General features: G+C 45.8%; 3 protein-coding genes across 18 annotated transcripts in view; 2 read left to right on the forward strand and 1 right to left on the reverse strand.

Annotated features, from left to right (window-relative positions):
• LOC119458861 (striatin-3-like) overlaps positions 1-26,071 on the forward strand; it is a 243,855-nt gene that overhangs the window by 196,942 nt on the left and 20,842 nt on the right. For 3 of the 13 annotated variants that reach the window (XM_049670681.1, XM_049670689.1, XM_049670693.1), the window contains one exon: positions 22,954-23,072. The exons of 2 other annotated variants lie outside the window; for them this stretch is intronic. In XM_049670681.1, the coding sequence (XP_049526638.1) occupies positions 22,954-23,072 (119 nt within the window). Of the gene's footprint in view, positions 1-14,796; positions 14,873-16,179; positions 16,313-18,148; positions 18,305-21,477; positions 21,838-22,953; positions 23,073-26,071 lie in introns of all 13 variants that reach the window. 8 more of the 13 variants (XM_049670684.1, XM_049670687.1, XM_049670686.1 and 5 more) reach the window with 7 other exon arrangements.
• Positions 1-26,071, reverse strand: part of LOC119458038 (rRNA-processing protein FCF1 homolog) — a 151,436-nt gene that overhangs the window by 87,431 nt on the left and 37,934 nt on the right. The gene's annotated exons all lie outside the window — the stretch shown is intronic.
• The window catches only part of LOC119458037 (retinoblastoma-like protein 1), a 171,554-nt gene that overhangs the window by 76,333 nt on the left and 69,150 nt on the right, over positions 1-26,071 (forward strand). The window lies entirely within an intron of this gene.

The following is a 26,071-nucleotide window of genomic DNA, read 5'->3' on the forward strand; positions in this document are numbered from 1 at the left end:
AGAACTTTTGATTTCTATTTCACTTGGCTCACTCTTCACAGTAATGTGAACAAAAAATAACCTTGGCCTACCGGCTAAGCCACTTTAGGTGAAAACAAGCATTGGCACAGCAGAAAGGATTTGTCCAGTGCTACTCCAGTCGAAGACTTACTGGGCTGCTGTGGTATGGGTGATCTCGTGATGATCTCGTTATTGGTAGAGAGGAGCTTTATACCTCGTCACCTTGTGTCGAAGTGAGTAATAGTTCTATATCTTGAATGGCAATTTTTTTTTTTAGTGGGCTGCGATAGGTTTAGTACCTTATCTTGCACTTCATTAACACATTTAAACACTTCTTTAGTGTTCACTGTGATATATATTTAACATTTATTCTCCTTGTAAGCAAAGACCAGCCTATACAATACCTCAAAGTAAAACAATAAATCAACTTAGACTGATAAATATTCTTCGTAAACACTGGTGTCGTTAATTACACTGCAATAGGTCAATTATTAGAAGGAGAAATGAAGCTCAAATTTTAATTTTTTGAATTTCGTGCACAAAACCCCAACGCAGCACTTCTGTGTGATGTCACAACTTCTAAAATATTTTTCGTATTTGGGGCCAGTTGGTTCAGTAAGAGTTCGCGAAACTTGGCACATTCAGTCGTGGGCTCCTTTGGAAACAATGTAGTCAATCTTATCACTAAAGAATTAACTGAGACCCAGAAGACACTGTCAAAATTCATGACTTCACAGTGAGCTGGTGCAGGAACTTCAAGCTGGCGTCGCCACTCGCCTTCTGGGTTTTGTTTCTTTCTGGCTTGCCAAGCGGCTTCTTGTGGCAAGAGGGGTGTTTTCAGTATTGTGGAAGGGTAATCTACGGATACAGAAAAAAACATTTTTCCGTTTAGTGTCCCTTTAAGAATTTACGCTCCTCTCTACGCTTGAGCTTTGTTCTAAGAGCAGTGAACCATGCACCTTGTCTTGGTAATTGGAATGTACATAATTAGTGTACATCAAAAGACAGAATGCATGCTACTGTAGCACGTCTTTTCTCGCGTTATTTTTAAAGCACATTACTCAAGTATGTAATGTTGAATTTAGTTAATTTTCTCTCTGTTCCATGGGGATTTTCACTGCCCTGGCAGTGTATGTTGGCTCGGGGATACGTTTGATTTCTTGAGTGAGATCTTATCAAATGCACCTTGATTACATGGATGTATTAAATTTATCTTTCTGACATGCCTTTAAAATAATCTTTAAAAGCTATCCTAATTTAATAGCATTCGTATAAAGCTTATCTGCAGGCATTGATGAAGCAATGGGCATGTTTTTGTTCCCTGCTCTGCCAACTCTTGCCTTGGCTATCGTCTTTCAATGCGGCTTATTTTGAGTTTCACAATGGTTCCACTAGAAGAACAGCCTAAGTGAAATCGGTAATTTTCTCGCAAGTCATTTGCGTGCTCAGTTAATGTTCTCCGTTAGGCTGAGCACAAAGTGGTTGCCCAGTGATTACAATCTGCCTTCGCTAGCGGGGTCCTTCGAGCCTTGACCTGGGGGTTTGGAGTCAAGCAGCCTTACTATTCGGTTCCCTGAGATAACCTTACTTTACTTTTTTTCTTTTTCTCTTTATTTTTCTTTTCTTTTGCTGTGAAATTATCCTCAAAAGTTGAGCAGTACTAGTTCAAAAACGTGGTGGGAGTAGAATGTGATTGGCCGTAAGCTGCTATCACCAGGCTGCTTGTTCTCCACTCGGTCCTGGCGGGAAAAGGAATGTGCTGCTGTGCGCGAAGATTATGAGATCTGAGGGCCACCCTGTGTGCTTGCCTAAGGAGGAAACACCAGGTTTAAACGATCGCAGTCTAAATTGTGACACAGGGGATCTTGCTTGTGGTACCTTGAGACGATATCGAGCAGAGGCAGTTCATTCACAAGGAAATATCAGTGTTCAATTCACTGGAATTCAGCCGAGTTGGCTCCAAATATTGGGTTTTAATAAATCCACCATTTGGTTGGACAGGTTATCAACTTAATTAGCCAAACCAGACAGGTTTAAGCTTCCTTCGTAGTAGTTGAGCACAATGACTAGTAAATCTTTTTACGTATAACTATGCAAGGTTTAGTCTGTAATCACCTCATACCTCATTAACACCTCAACACATGTTATTAGTATTGAACGAAATGTAATTTTAACATTTGCTTTGTAAGAGAAACATTTGCATGTGTGACACCTCAGACAGATGTCTATTAGTGCAACAATATTCTACAGGTCTCAGTAATGTAAGTTCGTATGAGCATTTGAAAGCCTTTGAGGTGCTTTGCACCCTGTATTGTGTTCTAATATGGTAAGCCAGGATCTGTCTTGATGTCTTGCGTATCTAGTGTGCGTTAGAACACTAGCTAGTTCCATTGCAGGGTTCGCTCAGATTATCAGTAAAGCACATTTTGCTGGTGTATTATTCTTAAAAAGTATCCTTAACAAGAAAATGATTGCTGAAAGATAATTGCTTAAGGGGGCCGTCAACCACCCCTCGGGCTTGGTGAAATAACATAGTCCACAGCAGCGTATGCTGCTCTGGACATCTTGGCCAAGTTTTGCTGTCCTAGGCGGTGAGTGGAGCGTGCAAACAGGAGCGCGATGTCACCTTTCTCTCAAATGCTCTCTTTTCAACGGAAGCCGTGTTGCTTACTCATTTGTGTGCACTTTATTTTGTAATAAAGCGCATTCCAATATGCGGCTTCGATTGGCAGCTGTGGTCGGCTACACCGCGGCCGCCTCGGGATGCCGCCACGAGTCCAGTGGCTAAGCGCACTGCAACTCGCTGAAGACAACCTCGTTTGGCTTACGTTTAGCGCGTTGTAGGCACCAAAATCGAAAGTTGTGGCGTCTACGTTAGCATCCAGAATGAAATTTGAACTGCTGCCACGGTGACATTGAGAAGGTTGAGCGTTGTGGCCAGGCCCCACTCCGCCGTAGCCTTTGCAGTGCTAGGCACTGAAGAAGGAACGGAAGCACAGCAGAGGCCGTGTTTGATTGTCAACAACTATGCTTCTGCTGAATGCATTCAAGTACTTTTTGCGGCAAAGAATTTCCGAAATAGCCTATTTTCACTTCAAATGCCTTTTTTCACTTCGATAAAAAGTGGTTCAGGGCTCCTTTAAATGGCATTCGTCTAAAGCTTGACATCTGCAGGCATGGGCCGGTATTTTTTAGCGATGCCTTTCCGATGCTAATGCCTTTTCGCGCTTGGTCAGTGGTCAGAGTGACGGTCCGCTAACGTTATCAACGGGATCAGCCAGCCGGGAGCGGTGGATGATAAGACTAGTGTAGAATAAAGCATAACTCATCGCTGTGAAATACCGGCCATGTGTGGAGCAATGGGCATGCTTTGTCCACTCCTCCAGCTTGACTCTGATACGATTACCTTACAATTTGTCTTATTTTGAGTTTTACCAAATGTTTCTGCTCGAAGTGCCTGTAACATGACTGTAAACATTTACTATTTTATCATGGAACACACGACTGTAGGGGTTTACGATATTTTTTCTTTTTTTATTATTTTTTTTTCCATTTGCAGCCAGTTTAGGCACATTGATGTCAACCGAATACAGATACAGTCGTTGATCGATTTGGACCTGCCAGCAGGAGCACCGCAACTAAAGCAGCAACTAAAATTTCGGCTGCCATTACATGAATGTTTCATAAACTGCATGAATTTTATTTTGCTGTGATGCAGATGATTGTTACTGTGAACATAGAGTAGCATGCCTTTTCAGTGCCCCAGCAGTACAAAGTCGCAAAATTTTTAATAAACAATCAGTGTCCCGAGTAATGAAACAATTTCTAGTATTTTTCATCAAATTTCAGTACCTTTTTACTTTGACAGTATATTACATATTAAGGTTGGCAGGTCTGCTCTAACACCTTGCTGGTTTGTTAACAGCCCAATTAAGATCAGTAATTTTTTTGGAAGTCATTAGCGTGGACGGTTAGTGTTTCTAAGGTTAGGCTGAGCACAAAGCAGTTGCCCAGTGATTACAATCTGCCTTCGCTAGCGGGGTCCTTTGAGCCTTGGACTTGGGGGGTTTGGAGTCAAGCAGCCTTACTATTCGGTTTCCTACGATTCCCCTTGCTTTACCTTTTCTTTTTCCGTGTTCTTTCATTTTTCTTCGCCCCATGAAATTATCCCCCAAAATTGGGCAATGCTAGTTCAAAAACGGGGTGGGGGGGTGGAATGAGATTGGCCGTAAGCTGCTATCACCAGGCTGCTTGTTCTCCACTCTCGGTCCTGGCGGGAAAAGGAGTGTGCTGCTGTGCGCGAAGATTATGAGATCTGAGGGCCACCCTGTGTGCTTGCCTAAGGAGGAAACATAGGATTTTCACTGCTAAAGTCAAATTTGTGGCACAGGTAATGTTGCTTGTGATACCTTGAGGTTATATTGAGCCTGATTTTTCGTACCCGCTCAGTTATTCGACATCAGTGCCGCCACTAAAACAGCAGCTGAAATTTGGGCTGCCGTTACTTGAATATTTCATGAATTACAAGAGAATATTTTCATTTTTCTGTGACGCCGATCATTATCGGTATAGTATTTTTAAAATTTGACTCTGTTATTCTTTATGAACCAGCACAGCTGCTCGTTCATTAACAGTCCAAGTGAAATTAGTAATTTTCTTGGAGGTCATGTGCATGCTCTCTTAAATCATTAGGCTGAGCACAACATGGTTGCCCAGTGATTACAATCTGCCTTCGCTAGGCGGGGTCCTTCGAGCCTCGACCTGGGGGTTTGGAGTCAAGCAGCCTTACTATTCGGTTTCATAAGATTACCTCGCCTTAGTTTTTTTTTCTTTTTTTTTCTCATCCTTTTTTGTCAATTTCTTTCTTTTTTTTTTTCTTCCTCCACGAATTTATCCTACAAATTGGGCAGTAATATTTCAAAAACGTGGTGGGAGTAGAATGTGATTGGCCGTAAGCTGCTATCTCCAGGCTGCTTGTTCTCCACTCTCGGTTTTGGCGGGAAAAGGAATGTGCTGCAGTGCGCGAAGATTATGAGATCTGAGGGCCACCCTGTTTGCTTGCCTGTGGAGGAAACAACCAATTTTAACCTGTGAAGTTAAATTTGTGGCATAATGCAAACCTGCTTTGCAACTTTGAGATACCATTGAGTAGAGGCATTTAATTCACAAGGAAAGACAGTGTTGCTTTTCATTACACTGTGCGGTTTGCACCTTAATGAACTGCACTTATGAAGGTCACCTCAGCTTTTAATGGTTCTTTTCGTACAAGGTTGGTTGGTGTTTAGTGCACTCTGCTGAAGCAGGGACATTTTAATTCACTAGCCTGTTGTTCTGTCTGGTAGCTATCTGAGGTTGCACATCAGGTTCAGTTTTTTCCACGTTTTGAGGGTGGTCACATTCTGGATGTGGGTATTTTGTCAGAAATGATGAATGGCGGATTTGTACATCTCCTTGAAATGCTGGAATACTTTGAATTTGGAAAAAGATTCAAGGGCCCTCAAAACTCCTTGAAATAATGTGCTCCCCGAGTTCCTTGAGAACTTGGGTGGTGGCTGATTTAGAAATTTGAAGCAAGAACTCTGCATCGAGGCTATGCCATGGACACTGCTTATCGGGAAAGGATCCCCAACATTTTCTTTTAGTGTTCGGACAGGCTTGTTAAGTTGCCGTAGCCATCGGCGAGTCTAGACGAAGCTACCAGTCATCCACTATCTTTGTTCTTTTGTTAGCCTGTTCGCACACAGCATCATTGCTCATCGGCCATGAAAATGGAGCCGTGATGATGATGATGACCGAAATTCCTTGAATTTCGCCCTTCGGCATTCTTCAAATCCTTGAATTGCCCTGAAATTTTTTATCTAATGTTGTGTACGAACTTTGGAATCATTTCAGCGCAGTGTGATGTCTTTCATTATTGGACCAGGAACCATGTAGCCATGTTGAGATTTCTCTAGCAGCTCTGTGATCATACAGTGCCACTTGACGTGGAGCTAGCATGCCTTGGCAGTTTGGGTGAGCTGAGCTGAAAAAGAATGTTTTATTGAGAGATAACCAAGACAGTGAAGTTGTTTGCTTTGTCTTGCATGTCCAGTGCTCTAAACCCCCTGTCCTTCCTTGAGGCAGTGCCAGTACTGACAACAACACTTTGCACACTATTAGGAACTGCGCTCTGATGCATATCTGGTAATGCCCCGATTTCTAGGATCAAGTCTCACAAGCTCAAGTACGACACGGATCCAAACCCTGCCGAGGTTGAAGGCACCAGTCTTCGACGATGTCAACAAAGGTAATCGCTACACATAACATGCGTGAGCCACAATGCCTTCTCTTTGTGCCTGTGTGCGGAGCACGGAGCAAAACAGATGTAGCCTGCTTTTGTGGGAAGAGCCCCTCCTGAATTCTCTGACTGACGGCTGACTGACTGACTGCAGTGTGCATCTTTAGGAGAGTGTATACAGGGCAGAGACTGACATTTTATGCTGCACTTTGCGGACGGCATTGTAGTCATTTGGAGCAGACTGCTTGTAGTCTCCTGCATTCTGATACAGTGCCTGACTTCATACGCTGACTGTGTTTACAGTCACTGTCCGATTTTTCGTACTCCCTAGGGGCCGCAAAAATCGGGCAATCCGAAAAAATGAATGCATGCCTTTTACTGCCCCCAAGGGCTCAAATCGCCACAGCTACATCCGAAATAGCTCTAAAGGCCTGCCAGGGCCGGTATTTTTGTAGCGATGCCTTTCCGATGCTAATGCCTTTTCGCGCTTGGTCAGTGGTCAGAGCGACGGTCCGCTCACGTTATCAACGGATCAGCTGGCCGTGAGCGGTGGATGATAAGACTAGTTTAGAACAAAGCAAACGCATCGCTACAAAATACCGGCCCAGTACACTTTAGCATATCGGTGCTCATACTGTGATGAAAACGGCAGATGCACGCGTATATAATTAAGGAATACATACTGTGTCCCATGACAATGGCTTCTTCCCACTCGTGTATGCTTCCCCGTGTAACACTGCACTATTGAGGCGAAGCTGAATTTTGGGAACCGGCATTATGCAACCCGCCACGCTTTTCGAGCTTCGAAGCCACTGGCGAGGATTACAAAGGTGGAGGCGGCGCCATTGCTAACAGCGGTGTATTGTTTCAATGAAAAACACGGCACCGAACAGCAAGAAGCTTGGTAGTGAACGTCGAAGTAGCTAGGCCTAGCATTGCCGTGGGGGTGGCATGGCTGCCAGCGGATCTGCGTGTGAGAGTGCCAGTTCTAGGTGGCAAGGTAACCAAAATGGTGGCGGCTTTGATTAAAGCCGGTTTGAAGTTGCAGTCATGGCAAAAAGTCCGGAAGATCGGACAGCGAATGTTTTTTTTTTGCGTCAAAAATTTCAGACGTTCTTATACATTGATTGTGTGTGGTACATGGCAGTGCTGCGAAGGCATCCGAATTATCGGGTACGTTCGAAAAATTGGGCATCCGGAAAATCTGTCTTTGATGTATGCCCTTGCCTGAACACTAAATGCCAATGTACTAGCTTCTTATCAGCAGCAAATTTAGACAAGCTGCAGCTTCATTCATTGTAAATGGCGCAGCACACAAAGACAATATAAAGCTGTGCAGAATCTGAGACAGCCTGTTGTATGTTGCTGCATGTGCACCATCCATGAGTAAGAATTTTATCTTCTCGGAAGATAAGGTCAAATTTCTCTGTGGCACACGGTTGCGCCAGCACTTTGCTGCCGTCCCTGTAGCGATCCTTCAGCACCGACGGTCGCTGACATAATGGCACCACATGTTTGCAGAGTCGTCCTGATTGTCTGTCGTCTGCTGCCTGCACTAATTGAAACTGCGGTGTAGAAGTGGAACTTTCATGCTACGCTTCTGCCTCAAAAAGAAATGGAGGGGGGGGGGGGAGCGTTGCCTTCCTACACTCATGCAGCCAGTGTAGGCAAAAATATAGTATTTGCGAGTATGTGTGTGCATCAGACTGTCCGTGCAAAAAGGCTCCTGCCTCATTTATTAGTGCTGCATTAGGCAGGCTTACTTTTCATACGCTGTTTGGGCACTTTTTTGTTGCCATCCTCGTGAGCGTCCCTGTTGTCTGCTTTGTTTTAATCCTGGCATTTGTAACGGGCTCGACTGACCTTTTTGATCTTTCTTGCAGAAGAGCCCATGGATGGTGAGCTATTCATCACGAGCAACAGCAACGTGTCGTGGAGGCAAGGGCGCCAGCTCTTAAGACAGTGAGTGTCACCAATCTTATTGGTACCTGTCACTACATTCGTATCTACAAATAAAAACTCCGGATTTGCCATAAATTGCATGACAGCTTTCTGTGGCAAATGAATTTGCTCATATGTCATTTCGGTGAGTATCTTTTGTCAGTATTATCCAGGTTTCGCATTTGTAGCCAGTAAGTGCTGCTGCCTCTAATTCTGACAATTGTTATTTATTATTCATGAATATACATCAGTGTTGTATATACACAAGTTCTCTGCAGGGTGGGTACATTGGTTCATGATATCCAATGGAAAAAAAGTACAGGTCATGAGGAGTGTTTTACCCTCGACTAGCAGGCAGAAAACTATGTAGGTGCGCCTCAAAAATGAAAAGGAATCCCATGGTAGGGTGTTGTAATTAACAGTGGTGGAACAAGTATGTCACTGGAGCCAAAGGTTCGACATGTTGTCGAAGTGTCGACTCCAGCGTGTTGCCTCCATCTTCCTGTTCAGTTCTCCAGTGCTGTTAGTAAGCTGCTGAACTATTGAAATAAGCGGGGCTAACCTTCCATTTGTGTCTAGTGTTAACGCCAGTCCAGACTGAGCTTGTGTGCGCTCCGTGCCCTTGGCAGGTACCTGCAGGAGATCGGCTACACGGACACCATCCTGGACGTGCGGTCGGCGCGGGTTCGGACACTGCTAGGGCTGGGACCTGCGGCCAACGCCGGCTCTGGGAATGCGCCCGACGACAAGGCTGCCCACCCGGCCGTCAATGGCGGCAGTGCTGGGGGAACGGCACCCGGGGAGCACGTCAAGCGTTCCTCGGACACGCAAAGGAGGTGCGCTGGCTTTTGCCTGTTCGTGTTTAAATTTTTTTCGTTTTTGAAGGCCTGCCTCTGGCAAAAGCACTTGCACAATGAGCTTCGCCTTCAATGATGCTGGGGCTAGAGATTCTCGATAAGTAACTCGAGAAATGCTTACTGTCAGTGCTTGCCACTTGAATGCAAGTGTGAAAAATTTAACTTCTGGTGGACCCATTTCTACATCAACTTAGTATGCGGCTGTAGTTAGCACATTTCAGCGAGGAAGGAAAGAGGTAGACTGTATTTACAAAATTCTCAATTTACACAAACACATAAATATGGTGAATCCACACACGAAAAAAGGTGCTTCTTCATTTGGTCACCAAGATTGGCAGATCTGTTAACATAATTCAACTGTCTTGTTACAATACTGGTTAGCTGGGAAGAGAAAAACCATACTGTCATGGAATGTCCGTCGCTGCAATCGAACCGGTAGTTGTGTGAATTTCAATGTTTCAGTGGAAGTAATGGTTAAATGTTACCACTGCTGTGTATGGAAGGATATTGTCTACAAACAGTTAGAAAAATTGTGTGTTGTTATCTGCCGCAGTAAAATGCGTACTGGGAGTGTAGCGGTGTCACAGTAGTGTTTGGCTGTTAATGCTGCAGTTACTGGAGGTCTGGTGTACTGCAGACCTCGGGACTTTACAGCAGTGTAGCCTTGCTCAATTGTGGAGACATGGGTGCCTGTTGTGAACAGGTGAGGGGTCTGGATTCCTTGGAGGTGATGAGCAGCCTCACATAGGAGAAAAATATGTTGCACTTATCTCGTAATTCACAGAATTACATGTAAGTCAGCTATTGTTAACAGCTATTAAAGTCTACTGTCAGCGAGAAATCGCACATAATATTGCCAATTTTCTGCAGTACAGAGGGGTTTGTGAACACACAGCTGTGCTAGGCGGCATTGCTGAAAATGCACAGTAGAAATAGTGGTCTTGTATGCAAGTACAGCTTCGCTGATACATTGCTTACTGATGCTTTCTTGCCTATCAATTCTGCTGAAGCCGCCCCTCGTATTACGCGGGTGTGTTTACATATTGCGTTTGCTGGTTACTACTGCCTATTCCTTCTCTAGGACCTGCGAAACTTGATTGGAGGCATGCCTATAAATAGCTGTCCTTTGCCTACTGCACTTAGTTCCTTTTTGTGTCTTTTGCTATGCCCTGGTCCTCGTGGAACAGAGTTTTTAATAGTTTTGTGTCCTTATTCTTCCTGTGCAGGGTACCAGGCAAGAAGATGGTCAACGTGGCAGAGAATGCGCTACTTGACACGGAAGCTTCAGTCTTGGCAACGTTTGACTTCCTGGCCACAGAAACCGTGGACATGAGGACGACGAAGACAATTTTAGGTGAGCTGTCAACAGCACCTGAAGATGGAGGCGGAATCTCCAGTATGCCAAGCTGTGTGACGGAGTATTTCGAAGACTGAAGGAAACTTGCGCTGTTTCTTCTTGTGTGATTTGTGTATTAGTGTAAGAGGGTTCCTGAGAGCAACTTATGGCTGCAGATACGGCCACAGCAACGCCGTTTTACGAATGCAAGATACGCGAGAGTCCATTGACAGGATTTGCTAGCTGTCCTCGAAGCCCTTGTTTATGGGTTTCGGTGGCAGTTAGCTCGCGATGCCTATTTTATGTACCTTTTTTTTCTCTCGTTCTGTGTGCAATAAAAAAATTGTTTGCTTATTGCTGAAGACAGTGTTATTGTTTTGAAGCTATCGGGCACAAAGGGCACCTTGTTCCTTCATAATGCTTTGTCAGCTGCCTTAGAAGTCCTTAAAAATACTTGAATTTCCTCCACAATAACTGCTATGAACCCTGTGTGTGCAGACGCATTTTAGTTGCTTATCCAGATGCTTTTTTTTTTTAATGTGAACTGACATGCTACCTAATTTCACCAGCTATTTATTCATTTGTATTTAGAGACAAGGTGGCCAACCTTGTGCTCGCAGTCCTTTGAAGCTCGAGGTCGTGTGAAAAGAAAGGGGGAGGGAAGGGGTGGCATTATCTTGTGCATGGGCACTCTTGTTGCCATTTCTGGCAGATCTGCCATCTTGTCAGTGAAGCAAGATGCGTAGCTGAGTGAACTTGTACATTCCCACTCGTGGGAAGTTGCAAAATGCTTAATAAATGAGGATGCCATTGCGTGGCTGATAGTCGTATTGAGGTGCTGCATTGTGACTAAAATCATAGGAGCCTCTTGCCTAATTCATAAGTTTCAGGGTGCTGTGGGCCCTATATCAGTCCACTTTAATTAGAAGCTTGAAGCTATTCCCAGTGGCAGTGGATGCTAGTTGATATGTAGCATGTGATGTCTATAACCACAGCCATCCCTTTCTCCATGACTGCTGTGCACTGGGGTGTTGTCTGCAATGCGTAGACCATTCGGCTACGAAGGTGCTGACATGGCATGTAAACAGTTATTGCGATGAAGTATTGTTGCCAAGTCTTCGCAGCAACTGTCAAGTGCAACTGCACTCGCTCTAGGCGGGCGCAATACTGGTGCCAGCACAACGCTGATGGGAATGACACTCCAAGAGTCATTGCTAGATAGTGTCAGTGATATGCCAATCTGCCATACTATGCCGACCATTGTACTTGGCATGGGTGATAGGTTGCTAAGCGAAAAATTCACAGGAAACAGGAACCTTGTCTGGATGACAGCATTTGTATCTACTTTTACTCAAAATACATTGAAGCAAACTTCTGAAGGTGAAACATACAAGTTCCTGTGCTTGTCACCTTTTTATGTGTTTGTTTTCATTGCCGTCTCCCTTGTGCGAAGCTTAGGCCTAGTGTGCCCACTTAGTTTGCGTGCATGCAGCTGTCGCTTCTGGGTGCATTTGACAATTCTAGTCGACACGAATGCCTTTTTTTTTTTACTTCAGCAGAGGTCACGATTGTCTGAAATAAACTTTCTTCATCCGTGGTTTGAACTTTGGTCAACAGTGTTTTGTTGCAGTTGTTAAATTTGGCTATTTACACTAACTGGCACTTATCGGGGTGACATGAGCCACAACAGTTAGATTTGCGGGTATTGCTTAACTGACATGCTATTTTAGCAAAGTGCTGTTTGCGTGTCATGTCAAAAATAACAATAAGCAATAGCTTTTTCCAGTGCAGCTATGGGGAAGCGTTGGCAACCACTACATTAGATAACATGATGAGTGGGTCGTGGTAAATGTCATCAGCAGCTGAAAATGCAGGAGACATGCCAAACCACCAAGGCATTCGCGAGTAAACAAAGAAACTCGTTCTAAAAATGGGTCTGTTCGATTTGCCTGCACCAGTTCACTAGGTGCTGCACCCTGGTATTAGTTTCAGTGGTGCAGCACTGGCGGCCCGTGAACCATTCCATTCGTTTCAAGAGGTGCAGGGTTGGTTCACAATTTTTCTGAACCCTCCCTACTGACGGCGCCGACTCGATTCAAGCGTGCAGGTGTGAATCTGCAGTGCAGCAGACGACGCAGCACACGGGCGTAAGAACTTTTGAAAGCCGACTTACACGCGTCTGCTGTGTCTATGCAATGTGTGGTATGTGTACACACCTCGTAAACCGACCATACCAGGGGTTTGGGACCTCTCAAACTTATGCAAATTATGCGGACACATCTTAAGGACTGCACCACGTCGGCACCTCAGTATTCTTCGTTATGAGTGCCGTGCAGTGCCTGCACCACTGAAGTCGAGCTGCACAATCTCTGAACTTCTCGTGCCCTGCCATGAATGAGTTGACAGCAGTGTAGGCAAATCGAAGGAACTTAATATCTGGACCATGAAATTCATTCGTACTTTGCCAAGTGGTCATTCGATTTGTAAAGAATGCGGTCGCACAAAGATTCAAAGGTGTGAAACTATGGTGTCATGGTCCCTTTAGGGCAATTGTATTGTGTAGATGCAGTATTCATTGCACTTGACTTGAGCATACAGGGTGGCATTTCACCTCTGAAATTGTCCGTGGTTCCTTTCTCAAAAGAAGCAGTGCTTCTGTCAGAAATTTATTAGAATTTCATGTGGTGCACTGAGCAAGCAGTCTGTGTGATGCATAACTATGTCACGCAGGCATTTTAGAGGCCACTGCACTGATAGTCTGTAGACCCTGTGGCCTGTGGGGCTGCTACATGGGCATTGACAGTGGCCATAAAGTTGGCAGTCTGTTGATTCAATAAAATGGGCAGGCTAAATTTAGACTAAACAGACACTGGCATTCCCAATGTTGGCATGCATCGGCTTAACCAGTATGCAGTATAGTGGTATATAAAGGCGAATATCACCTTAGTCTGTGGAACTTGGTAAAAGAATATAATGGTGAACATGTGATGATCATGATGAATGGACAATAATATTTTGTCAATGATGGCTTGATGGAAGTGGTTTGAGAGACAATTTGTGAGGAGCAATCCAGGATTGGCATTACTGCCTGCTATTTCCAGCATGTTTTTATTTCGGTCCGTGTAAGAGCGCGAGTTTCCACTGTTTCCACAGAGACTAGTGCATCTTGTATTCATCACAGGCAACTGGAAATACTTGGAAATATGAGGCTCCTAAAACTGGCACTGCATTGTGACAAGGGTCTGAAGGCAGTCTGTACTGGACTTACCATTGAAAAAAGCTTTTAATGTAATATATAAAAAATATATGTAGTGAGTTATGGGAGAATAAAGTAAGGTGTTTTGAAAGTAATTTGGGCTGCTGATCCACAGCTTTTGTGTTTGTTACCACTCCTAGATGTGCCATAGCAATTGGTTCACAATCTTTTTTAAATAAATACTCTGGAACATGCTCAAATTTTCTATTCTGCTATTTAAAAAAAAATGGCTTATCGACACCTGCATAGGCTTTCATTGCTATGCTTATGGGTTCGCAACAAATGCTAAAGAAGCAATCAGCCTGTATTGCAGTGTTCAGTTTTTGATGTAGTCTGTGTAGAGGTGGTGTGTGGGCCACTATAGGCAACTATGGGTGATTGCCTGCAGCAGCGTGCAGTAATGGAAATCCTGATTTCGATGTGTAGACCGCTGTAGTGCTTGGCTTCCAAGATCTCACAATTAGTGTTTTTTTGCTAGAATCAGACTTCCTCTTCTCATTGGAGGGGGGGGGGGGGTTATAAAACGTTTAGCTGCTAGTAGCTTTTCTGAAATACGAATTAAATTTCTGTCTAAATAACACATTAGCAGGCTTTAAATTCAAATGCTATTTATTGACTATATGTTGCTGAACATTAGTGAAATTATTAGGATAATTAGTACTCCTCGGGCATCATAACCTCTCCATCGCTATCATTGTTCCTTGAAGACGCTTCGTAATGTACATCGAAGTCCTCTGAAACAGAGGTCATAAAAAGTTCTTGAATTTTTTTCACCGTACAAAAAAATGCGCGGAATTTTTGTGCCTGTCCGTCGTGTCTTATAACGAGAGGTGCAAGCAGCACAGGATAGCTTTGTGATCTGTTGCATAAAAACAAAGTTTTAGTTTGACCGACTTCCAAGTAGATGGCATGGCCAGCAGTGTGAAGGCATTGGTGGCCAGACGACTATATACTTGGGCACAGCACTTTAAGGGTTATAATAAACTTGCTTCCCTTCCAATTTCTTGATGCAAGTGTCATTGTTGTTGGGCCCTGTGTAGTGGTTTTCCTTGTTCCTGTCCTTGTGGGTACGTGCGATTGAGTGGAGCTTTTGACATACGGCACTCGTGATGCATCTGTTGCCCTGCAGTGACGAAATGGAAGATGCAGTGTCTGCAGACGACGAGGCGGAGGAGCGGATGGACAACAGGCGAATAAAATCAAAGGTGTGTAGTGTACATTCTGGCGTAATGCATGAAGCTATCTTGTTGGGAAATCGGGCTATGCTGACCTAAAAGACTGAAGCAGCGATGTGTCGGTACAATGGTGCTGTTGCCGTAATGAGGCCCTGTCCAGGTATGTTGTAATCCAGTACACTTGGCTTAAAGTAAATGTTCCGCCACTGGAATGGAAAGGAGTTGAGATGACTGACTGTTCCCCTAAGAAGTTCTTTTGCAACTTGTTTGTGTATCATATTTTTAGGCTTATGGCTATGCTCACACATGCCACCAACTTGCAACGCTATGCTCACAAGGCCTCAGCACAACGAAAATAACATGCCTTAACACGATCCTTGCATGCTGAAGCTTTCCGTATACAAGCAGCAATTCCACAACACAGCCTAGCGAGTGAATTAAGCACATTTTGGAGGAAACGTGGCATATTCCTGGTGCCACCCGGTATTGTTTAACCTGAGGCAGGCGTGGCCTTTGTTTCTCCAAGGCACAACTGCATGTGGCCTGTGTGAGTAGGCATGGTGGCAAGAGTGCAAATCTTCTTGAATTTGTGCATTGTCGTGGACAGGACTCTCTCAATGCATGAAACAGGAGCGTCTCTTTCATCATCGCGTCTGTTGCCTCCAAGCCCAAGTGGCTTGGAGGGGCAGTCACCCAAGGGATAGTCTTAGTGCACTCTGGCAAGAATTCTGGTCATTCTGGCCAATGTGCGAGCCATGGCCTAGTGGTAGAGCGCCCGCCTCGGCTGCGGGAGGTTGTGGGTTCGATTCCCACTGCTGCCGGACAGCCACTGGTTTAAATGGGCACAAGCGTACCCCGGCTTGGCGTACGGCTTCCCTCAGGGGTGATACGCTTGGGAAAGGTTCCCGCGCCCTGAATTCCCGTTGAAACCCTCATGAGCACTGAAAAATTTCATACGAGGCACAGAATTCATATGAGGCTGGCATGCAATTCAGACTCGGCAGTACTTCTCTCAAGCAAGTAGCTTGCTTTGCCTCAAGGAGGAGTGCAGTGTCCGTCATCTAGTTTTTATTTTTCTTGGTTTATATGTGACAGTTCAAAATGGCTGTATGCCAATGTTTGTGCTCATTGGTCGATCTAGGTGAAAGCTGCATGATGACATGCATTTTCACCGAGATCGAAGCCAGTGGCAAATTGTGGTAAGGATGGAACGGAGAGACAATTGCTACAGTTGGCACCTGCTGTGGATTTGTCATTTTATACTTTTCACGAGAGATGTCCGAGCTTGTTCTGGGAAGGGTGATTGGCGCTAAACCAGCTGCCATCTTTCTTTGCAGGTTCTAGGATCTGGGGACGAGCTAGGGGAAGCCGACACGGAAAACGTGCTAACGGAGTTTGACTTCCTGGGGCCAGACTCTGGCGAAGGCGGTCGGGAAGGCGGCCGCAATCAGGGCGACGGTTCCGAGTGGGGTGAGCTGGCTTGCTGCTCCGCTTTTGCATCGGATCCTCAAACCCTTCCTCGCTTTGAATGAGCTCGTATCATCTCTGCAGTTATGCACATTGCTCTTTTGGACTAGTCAGTAATGCCCACCTTTTTTTTTTTTGGTTAGCATTGATCATAGGTGGCAGCACCATATAACAGAGTAGCGTGACCTGGTTTCATTGTGCTGAGGCCTGTTAGCACAGTGTTGCAAGTAGGGTGAGATGCGTGAGCTCTGCATGTGAAAAGGAAAAGCCATGTTCTAATGACGTTGAGTGCAGTTTTCCTCTTGAAAGTGAGAAAAAGAAAACTGCAATATTGTAGCAAGCAGCATGGCTAAAGCTCTTCTCATCAGTTAAACGCAGCCAGTATGTGTATAGACTATGCACAGGCAAGAAGTGGTAACTGAAATTGCATTTCTGCTGCTTACGGGTATTTTTTTGCCACCAGGTTTCCAAATTTCAAAGAATGAAGACGCATGATTTGGTTGTGTTTGTCAGCAAATAATTACTTGTACGAGGGTTTAGTTGCCATCGCCCAACAGAGGCAGAACAGCAAGATGTGCCACTAATGTCGAGGTTTGAGGCTTGAGGCAAAGTGCACAAGGCGAAGCTGAAGGTGGGTTTGAGTGTGCTCAAAATTTCAGGATGGGGTTGGGCTCCCTCTCTCTCTGTCTGTCTGTGTGCTATGCATGTGCGCATGCGTGCACATTCATAGACACTGGGTACCTGTTGCTGGAGGATCATGGAGTCAAGATTTAGTTAATTTTGTAATATTTGCTGTATTCTGGTTTCAGTGAGGCAATTTGCATCTGATTATCCTTTGTGAAATAGTGCTTCATGTTCTCCTTTAATGTGAGCAAGCAGAACTAATAAGGGCAAGCTCATAACTATTCTGAGAACAGAGAAAGAAAAGAGGTGTTGCAGGGGATTTGCATTGTACACTCCACTCAATTGTCCAGACATATGCAGCAGAAGTGAATTGGGATGGGTATATGCTTTGTGTCTTGTCCGTAAGGTAAAGCAAAACTATGGGTATACAGACGACTTTGATTGTTGGGGTCATCAGCACCTGCCCTATTTAGCATAGGGGTGAGTTGAAGCTCCCTACAAGTGCGCTATTAGGATGACTTTTGCAATATAGTACAGGGCCCAGCCACGCAAAAGCATCTTTATGTGATTGTTCATGGGGATTGCACGTTAGGTAACTGCTGTCTGGTACTGCAGCAGATGGGGCAGTGATGAAAGTGTCAACATGGAATGTAAGCACAATGCCCGAGAGCAGTTTTCCACAGACTGTAGTCTGACATTGCCGCCCTTCTGCAACAAGCCGGAATGGACCTAAACAATGATTTTAATAGTCTGTGATGCCTATTATAGTTGGAAGGACTGTGCCCTTGTCGGTTTAAGAAAAAATTCCTGCAATATGGATGTGCGAGTACGCAACTTGGAATGGAAGGAAAGACTGTGAGAAAACGGGGTGCATATTTAAGGAAATAGGCTGAACAGGATAACAAGATGGGCTTGGGTGTCTCGTACTCTGGTGTTTGCAATAATTTTCCCCGCCTGTGCCCTGCGGGACACGCTCGCTCGCCGTATGTAGTGCCATAAAGAAATAGAAGACAATGTGCACACAGGACGTGGACTTCCTGCGTGTTTCTTGTCTGTTGCCTTGTCATGGCGCTTCACAAATTGCTGCTCTAAACGTCTAGTCCTAAACAAACTTTTCTTAAAGCCAGCCCGGCATTGGGGCTGGTGCGGTGGGGGCGCGTGGGCGTTGCGTGCGTGTGTACTCTATGCTGGCCCTGATGAGTGGGGTGCCTCCAGACGGTTGTGCTGTGGACGAAGAGGAGGAGGAGGAAGATGAGGAAGAAATGGCGCAGCGGTGGGGTGCTGACCCGCAGCTCATTAACCAGCTGGTCGAGGAGTACCGACGAGAGCGCCGAGGGCGCAAGGGTGTTGCTGCCCCTGTCTCGTCGCAGAGTAAGTTCGGGCTTCTCAGCTGTGCGTCGCTGTCGGCGTCATCGGCTGTCCGTTCCATAACCTCTGTCAAAACCCTCTCTCATCTTTTTTTTTTTTCCCCACTGTGCACTTCCACGTTCTGACGACTCTTTACCTGTGGCACAGTGTGCTGCAAATTCGATGGTGGTGGCTTTCATTCGTCTGCTGCTGGTTGTGTTGCCCGTCATTGTCGGCAGTCTTAGCAATCTCATCTGTCGTAATTGTGCTGGCTCCTTACAGTGCTTTCTTCTTTTCTCTGAGGGATATATTTACATCCTTGTCTGCAACTTGCATATCGTTCCTTTCCGAGAGATTCTCTAGCTGCCTCTGTGATTGTCCCTGTACACCAGCTGCAGAAACAGCTGTCAGTGGCGGTTTCGTTTTTTTTTTTTTTTTATTAAATTTAACAGCTCACCATAACGTTTGAATGGGAGAGAAAAAAAAAAAAAGTCCTCATCCATGGCTGATAACACCCAATTGATGGCTGTTATATCATCATAGTAGTATATTATGATGTTGCTACCAGTGGCTTGTGGAGGAAAAGTTTGTTAGTGTTGTTTCCATGCTTCCCAGGCAACTGCTTTTGTAGAAGCTGATTTCTGGAATGTCAGCCTTTTATTGGTGTGACTTTATTGAGCTTAGTGATTTCATCACACACAGTTTGCTTTGTGTCATAGGTGACATTGAGGACATGTATCATGTCACGGTATTTTAGGCATTGCGACAATGTTATGTGTGAAAAAGGTGTTGGCACAGCTTCTGTTGTGCTGGCAAGTTCTCAACATCTCAAGGTGTGACGCAAGGCAGTAGAAGTTCTGGAATGTAGAGTTTCTTCCAAAATGTATGTCTCGTTTCGTCCCTGTGCATCATCTTCATTCTTTCCTCTTCAACCCTGCCATCTCCCTGGACCACATCAAAGGAATGCTGCTTTGCATGTGCACACTCTTGCCTCCTTGCTGACTGCCTCGCCTATTGATAACATTCTGTGATGCTTAAACATATGCACTGTAGACCGATGCACTTGCATTTTGCGAAATGATCTCCAAACTATGCCAAGGTAAACAAGCTCTCGTCATGTTCCTGGAATTGCATTTATTACCCAACTTGACCTCTGATAAAGCGCGGATAAAGCGAGATCAGTAGTTGCAATTTCTAGAATTGATAGTTGCTCGTGCTCCAAGATCGGCATTCGATCGGTAACGAGTGCGTGCATTCCAAATTGCTTTAGTGACACTTACGATGCACAGTTGCTGAATGCTGATGTTTCCCATTTGGATTGAGAGCTGACACAGAAGCTTGCCTTGGCATTGTTTGCACTTGTCAGGGGTATAGGCATGTTGTGGAAACAGTACAGGAAGTAGCAGAAGCAGGAAATGGCTGAAGTGGCAAAAGTAGTGAATAGCAGAAATGTGTATGGGTGTATGAATACTTGAAACTTTCAAATTACGAATTTTATAGTCGCTATTCGTGAATATGAATAATTTTTTAATGCTTGAAAACGTTGATTGTGCGCAATCAAACATAAAATTGGAGGAATAGTACAACAAATTTCACCCCTGTGGGTGTAGTCAATAGGCATAGAGCAGCCAACGCCACTCGGGGAGCCATACTTTACCGGCTATAGTACGGCAATCATTCGCACTCTCTGAAGAGTCTCATGTGTGCAAACAAACTGCTTATTTGTTACTAATGCTCCCAATGGGCTTTTAATAAACGATTCATAATGTGCAATGTAATGACCGAAACTTGCTAACGTTTTCACATGAGGGCAAGGATGTAAACATCATTTTATATTAGTTGTGAAAATGGCTGTTCATTATTTGAAAGCTATTCGAAAAGTATACCGACCATTCAGCGTTGCATGAGCTGCTGCTATTGGTAGAAAGTGGCACTTAGAACCTTTAGGAAGATTGCACTAGCCATCGCTGCATGTTGCGTCGCTGTGCTGCATTCGTTTTTTTCATTGCTCATCACTTGGGCTGTGCTATGCAGATTGTAGTCACCAGTGCCTCTTGATTTTGCACCATCAAAGTTGCTTATGGTTTACAAATAGGGAGCACACTTGCACATATGCTTTAGTTGCATGCTGCTGTGTCTAGTGAGACTTTGTCAAAAGAATCGAAGCCACTGGGAGCACGGATGATCGCTTTTGTCATGCTGCAGTCGAAAAACTCTTGGGTCTCGAGAAGCTCTGTGGTGTGAGAATGGGAGTTTGACTGCTTCTCTAGAGATTTCGAGCAGAGCAATTGCAGTGGGAGGCCAACTGCACGTCCAGTAATTGGCTACAGTCATGCATAAAGTGGTTTTGTTTGTTTTGACAAAGGCTGCATTGTAATTGCTAATAATGGGATCGGTGCGGCTTGTCGATTGCACTGGGGTGTAGGTCACTTGTGGTTTTGGCGACCCCCCCTGTGCCCGCCATGCCTGCCGAATAGCATTTGCATTCTGCCAGCCGCAAGGAGTGTTTGCCAGCATGTTGGACTTTGACGAGTGTACCAAGATGGTCCCACTTGGCACGTGCCATGAGATTGCTGCACATTTGTCGGCATTGCATTATCGGTGTAGAACATTTAGTTAGTCTGAAAAGGGCTCATGTCTGCCCCTTTTTTTTTTCTGTTATACGGTTAGTTTAAAGAGAAAAACGTTCTGCCGCAAGAGACATGCAATTGAGAGGGAAGGCGTTTGACCATTTGTCCTTCTCCACTATAAGCATGGAGAGGGCAGGTTCGAGTGCCACACAAGCTGCCAGGCGTTCCTAGCTGGCAAGGCAGACGTTAAAGAACCCCAGGTGGTCAAAATTAATCCGGAGCCCTCCACTACGCCGTGCCTCATAATCAGACCTGGTTTCGGCACGTAAAACCCCAGAAAGAAGGACTGCCCATCTCGGCTGTTTGCTCTCTTGTGGCAGAACCTGCATGCTCTCTTCACCAGGTGCAAGTGTGTGTGATGGCCAGGGCAGTTGATTGTTTAGAGTGCACTGCATGGTATATTTGAATGCTTCTCTTTTCTTTTGGTATGCCCATTTTCTTTTCGCTCGCGATAGTTTTGCAAGAGAGAGAGAGAGAGAGCATGCATGACCTCGTGCTTCTTGCATGTTTTTCTCTCTCCCACCCTCCTCCTCGCACTCCTTTCCCTGGTTGCCACTGCCACCCTAGGACCCAAGCGGTCTGCCTTGCAAGCGATGCTGGCTTCGCTGTCAACGCCTGGCTCTGCCGCCGCCATGGCCGCCGCTTCTGCCGAGGAGGGCGGGCCGGGGGGCAACCCTGCCTTTTCCTTCGCGACCAGCTCGCCACCTCGCATCCCGGCCTTTTCGTCCCCCTCGGCCCCGCCCCCTGCGGTCCCGTCGTCCTCGTCCCCGACGTCGGCCTCACAGAACCCTTCCACCTCCCCTCCGTCCGCGACCTTTGGTATGCCGTCGTCGGGTGACGTTGTCCTCAACGGCCAGTTGGGTCGGCAGCCCATCGCTTCGCGCCTCGCCAGTTACACCGCCTTTTTGGAAGAGGCTGACGATGTGGGTAGGTCTGTCTGGGTTGGGACGGCTGCCCGTGGTGGGGGTGGCTAATGGCAGCGTGTTGGTGGGCTTTGAATTTTTCCTTCCATTGGGAAGAAACATGGCACAAGGAAGGCATAGGGTCAGGTGCCATTTTTTAAAGCAGCATATTTGCAGCTAGCGCCACATAACTTGCAGAGAGCTACAAGCATCACGACCTCATCAACAACAACAAAATATTTTGAAGCAACTTTGACACGTTAGGATGCCGCTATATCCTTGGCACTGTGCTTTGTTTTTAAGCTCTGGTTGAAGAGTTTCCTTGCAAGTTTTCTTGCATAAAAAAAAAACTGGATATGTATGCGTTAAATGGGGCATTCTGGCGATGTCACAAGCAGTGCAAGGTTTCAGGCCCATTGTTTGCTTCGGTGTTTGAAACAAACAGAAGCTTTCTTGATTGAAAGGACATCGTATTTCTAATGTGCTTGGTTTCTTTGATGGAGAGCTCTGATCTTAAACATCTGTCTAGGTTTTCAGAACATGCAGTACGGCCCACTGATAAATGGAACACGTGTGCAAATGACTCCAACGGCAGTTGCTGGAGCAAGCAGTGTTAAATGCATTGCACGGGCATGCCTGCATTCATAAGCAGGTTTGACAGCTGAACTGTAAGCAGAATACAGAAGGAAGGCGGGGCAAAGGATACTGCTGATCCTCGTCTTCCTTCTCGCCTTCATCCGCAGTTCAGCTGGTTGAGCTCACTTGGAAATTGCGAACCAACTAGCCCGTTGAATACCATGCTGCGGTCTGTCAGAGCCAAATGTATGCAGACTAGTCAGTAGAATCCACTTGTTCTTACTTACGCGTCTGTGTTCGCTCTGCAGTAAACTGCACTGTCAAGATGGCCCTGTTGTTATCCTGAAAAGCTGACTGCAAAAAAAATTTTGGGCCACGTGACGTACCGGGCCTTCATGTATGCTAACCATCAATAACTGTGCATTAGTTGCACAGTGACTAGTTCTGCAGCTTGCAAAGCTTGCTTCGGTGTTATATATATTACTACTCATTTATGAGCAATTTAGCCAAAGGGCAATTTCGTTGCGGTGTGCCTTGAAGGCGCTTCTGCTCTCTCGCAATGCAGGGCCTCGGAGGCCACTAATGGGGACCCCGGGTGTGGACGAGGACAACATTGATGCAGCATTGGGCCTGGGTGAGCTGGCAGGCCTTACAGTCAACAACGAGGCCGAGTCCAGCTACGATGTGAGTGTTCTCTCTCTCTTTTTTTTTCCCCATGAGGAACATCTCGGCTGAATAATCAAATTGAGTCGCTTGGAAATCTGTAAGGTGGGGGAGGAAGACTTGCAAAAAGAAGTTGGCATCCACTTATTGGTACCACCGTGCTAAAGCGCAGCCCATATCCCCTTTTGTGACCGAATTAAGGCGGACTGTCGATAATTGTGTAGTGGGTCCACTATTTAAAATCTTGTATGCCTGGCTAAAGGGAAATTCTGGTTGGGGGCACCCGAAAGTGGCTGCGTTGTCAGGCAATTTTAAGTTTTAAAGCCTGTTCACGTTATTTAGGTTGCTGTACCTACAGCTGAAGTTCACCAGTGGCTCAAATGAGGGAATAAATAAATAAATAAATAAATAAATAAATAAATAAATAAATAAATAAATAAATAAATAAATAAATAAATAAATAAATTCACATGCTGATGTCATGCTGCAGAAGCATACAATAAGTACATGATCCTGGTGTGACTCCTTACCACGTCGGTTGTGTTTTGCCATTTTGGGGCTGAAAAATTTAGCATGCAAATGTTTTGAGCAGGGTTAACACTTTTGCTTGGATGAAAGTAAAAACAGGATGACCTGCATGAGTTGCAGCATTAGTGCACCCAAAATTTCTCTCTGGGAAGGTTGTGATATTTTGGCGAGAAGTCATAATGGGTTTTAACGGGAGGGGAGGGGGTTAACACCCCCCCCCCCCCCTTGCTCTTTGTCGGTGCACCACTAATTGCAGGGCAGTAGAGAAAAGGAACAAGAGGAAAAAAAAAGTGCAGATTGTGATTTTGCATCCCTGTGCTAAAATTCTGTGTCCCAGAAATATTGGGCATTGGGGAGTTTCACTTTGTCACAGTTCTAGGCCAGAACGTCTTGTGACGAAACCCAGTTTTTGTGTTCAACTTCGATTTTTCACATCTCCGTAAGTAGTTTGAACTTCACTCAATGCAGTGCAATGTAAGGTATTCTTTACATTTCGTCTTGTGGGTTGCTATTGGGGAACATTATAGTACAGTAAAAGCTCGATGATACGATCACGGCTAATACGAATTTCCGGATGATGCGAATTTTTCTGTGGTCCCGGCCGAGCCCCATTACTTTGCAACGTGCTAGAGAACGGTTGTTACGAATCGATTCTCAGCCTGCGTCGGTTGATACGAATAAACGCCGCCCCATCGACGGCCGCGAAAAAGAGAACAGCGCGCAGTCACGCGCTTTCTCTCCTCTTTTGGTGCGGAGGCGCGGCGCCGGACAGCGCGGACTCCGCGACTGGGCGCGAAGAGTTTGAAGCGGTGGCGCTTCAAGAAATAAATGCTTTTTACGTACATGTGCCTCAGTGAGTTCACCTCTGATTCTTTAATTTAGCTACAGTCGAATCTCGTTAATTCGAACACGCTTATTTCGAACATACCGCGCACCGACAATAGAGAGTTTTAGAATAGGGGCACCAAAAGTTTGGGGCCCCAAAGAGCTTTGCAGGTGTTAGCGTTGGGGCATGCAAGAGCGATGAGTTTTAGAATAGGGCTTTGCGTTTGCGAATACCGTCTTGCGCTTGCAGCGCCACTACGGTGTCAAAGAAAAGCTATTATAAATATTAAAATAAACTATACCATTTTATGATAGGAAGAGTAATTTTGACTTTCGTGGTTTTGCGTTTAATTGCAATTAAGGTGTTATTCTATTAGCAGCAAGCGATTTATTGCGCCTAATTTTGAGTAACCAACTTGACGTGCCTTCACCAGCCAAGCTAATCCACGTTAGGCCTACGAGCCATGAAATCGACAATCGAATTCAGAATCAGCGGCGTCTAATGAATCAATCTTCATTACGCACGTTAGTTGAGAGAAAGCGATAACCGCAGTCACTTCTCCTAGCTTACTAACTTCACGCGTTACCACGAATCAAGCCGAGTTTGGTACTCGGAGAGCCGCCGCTTCGATGGGTGCCGCCATGTTTGTTGACGCAAAACTTTTGGGGCTGCTTTTGGGGCTCCCGCTAAATCGGTGAAATAGCGTGCCCAACGCAAAACCCAAACGCAGTTAGCCTCTCGCGCATGCGCAGTGGTGTCGACGCTATTTCTTTGGGGCCCCAAAACGTTTGGGGCCCCTATTCTAAAACTCTCTAATGCTCTTAGCAGCGCGCCAAATAACGCGGCGGCGCCTCCGACCGGCATTGCTCCGACACCGCCGTAGAGCAAAAGCTCTGGAGAGACCCCTCAATGCCGCGCGCGAAGGAATGGGGAAAAAAAAAAAAAAAGAACCCGCGGCGGAAATTTTCCCCTCTCTCAAATTGCAAGGTCGCCGTTTCTGCATCGCGCCAGAGCAAGCGTGTACGTGCCGACTAGAGTGTTCTAGACAACCGTATTCTAGCACACACTAGTGCCGACGTCTCAGCCACGCGGATAAAATGGCAGTGAACCCTTCTCCTCTATTTTCTAGTCACATGTTGACCTTGCACGCTGCGGCAGCAGCGCAGAGGGAAGCAGCGGCGGAGGCACAGTCGGGCCAACGAAGCTGCCACGCCCGCAAACGCTCGCTTCCCGATAACGGCAGAAAACGAAACTTAAGTGGGCGGCTAATATAAGCTGGCGCCAGCACGGCGGCGGGCGCGCACGGAGTCGAAGGTGAGAGAGCTACGAGGGAGTTGAGAGGGAGGGCGAGGGGAACCACCGAAGCAGCGGAGTTGATGCGGCCAAATCCGCTTCCCTGGCGCGCCCTCCTCCCTCACCTTCGATGGTCTCCGCGCGCACCCGTGTGCCGGCGCCGCCCGCTCGCTCCCTGAAGCTTCGTTTTCTGTCGTTATCGGGAAGCGACCGTTAGCCGGCGTGGGCAGTTTTGTGGCCCGCACTTGCTATGCGCTTGCGCGCCGCGATATTTCACGACTCGCACCGTTCGTGCATCGTGCTATGGTGCACGAATACTTCAAAAATACATCCTTTTAATTCGAACAAATTTTCGGGCCCCTTCGAGTTCGAA

Source organism: Dermacentor silvarum, chromosome 7, assembly GCF_013339745.2.
Source record: "Dermacentor silvarum isolate Dsil-2018 chromosome 7, BIME_Dsil_1.4, whole genome shotgun sequence".
Classification (NCBI taxonomy): domain Eukaryota; kingdom Metazoa; phylum Arthropoda; class Arachnida; order Ixodida; family Ixodidae; genus Dermacentor; species Dermacentor silvarum.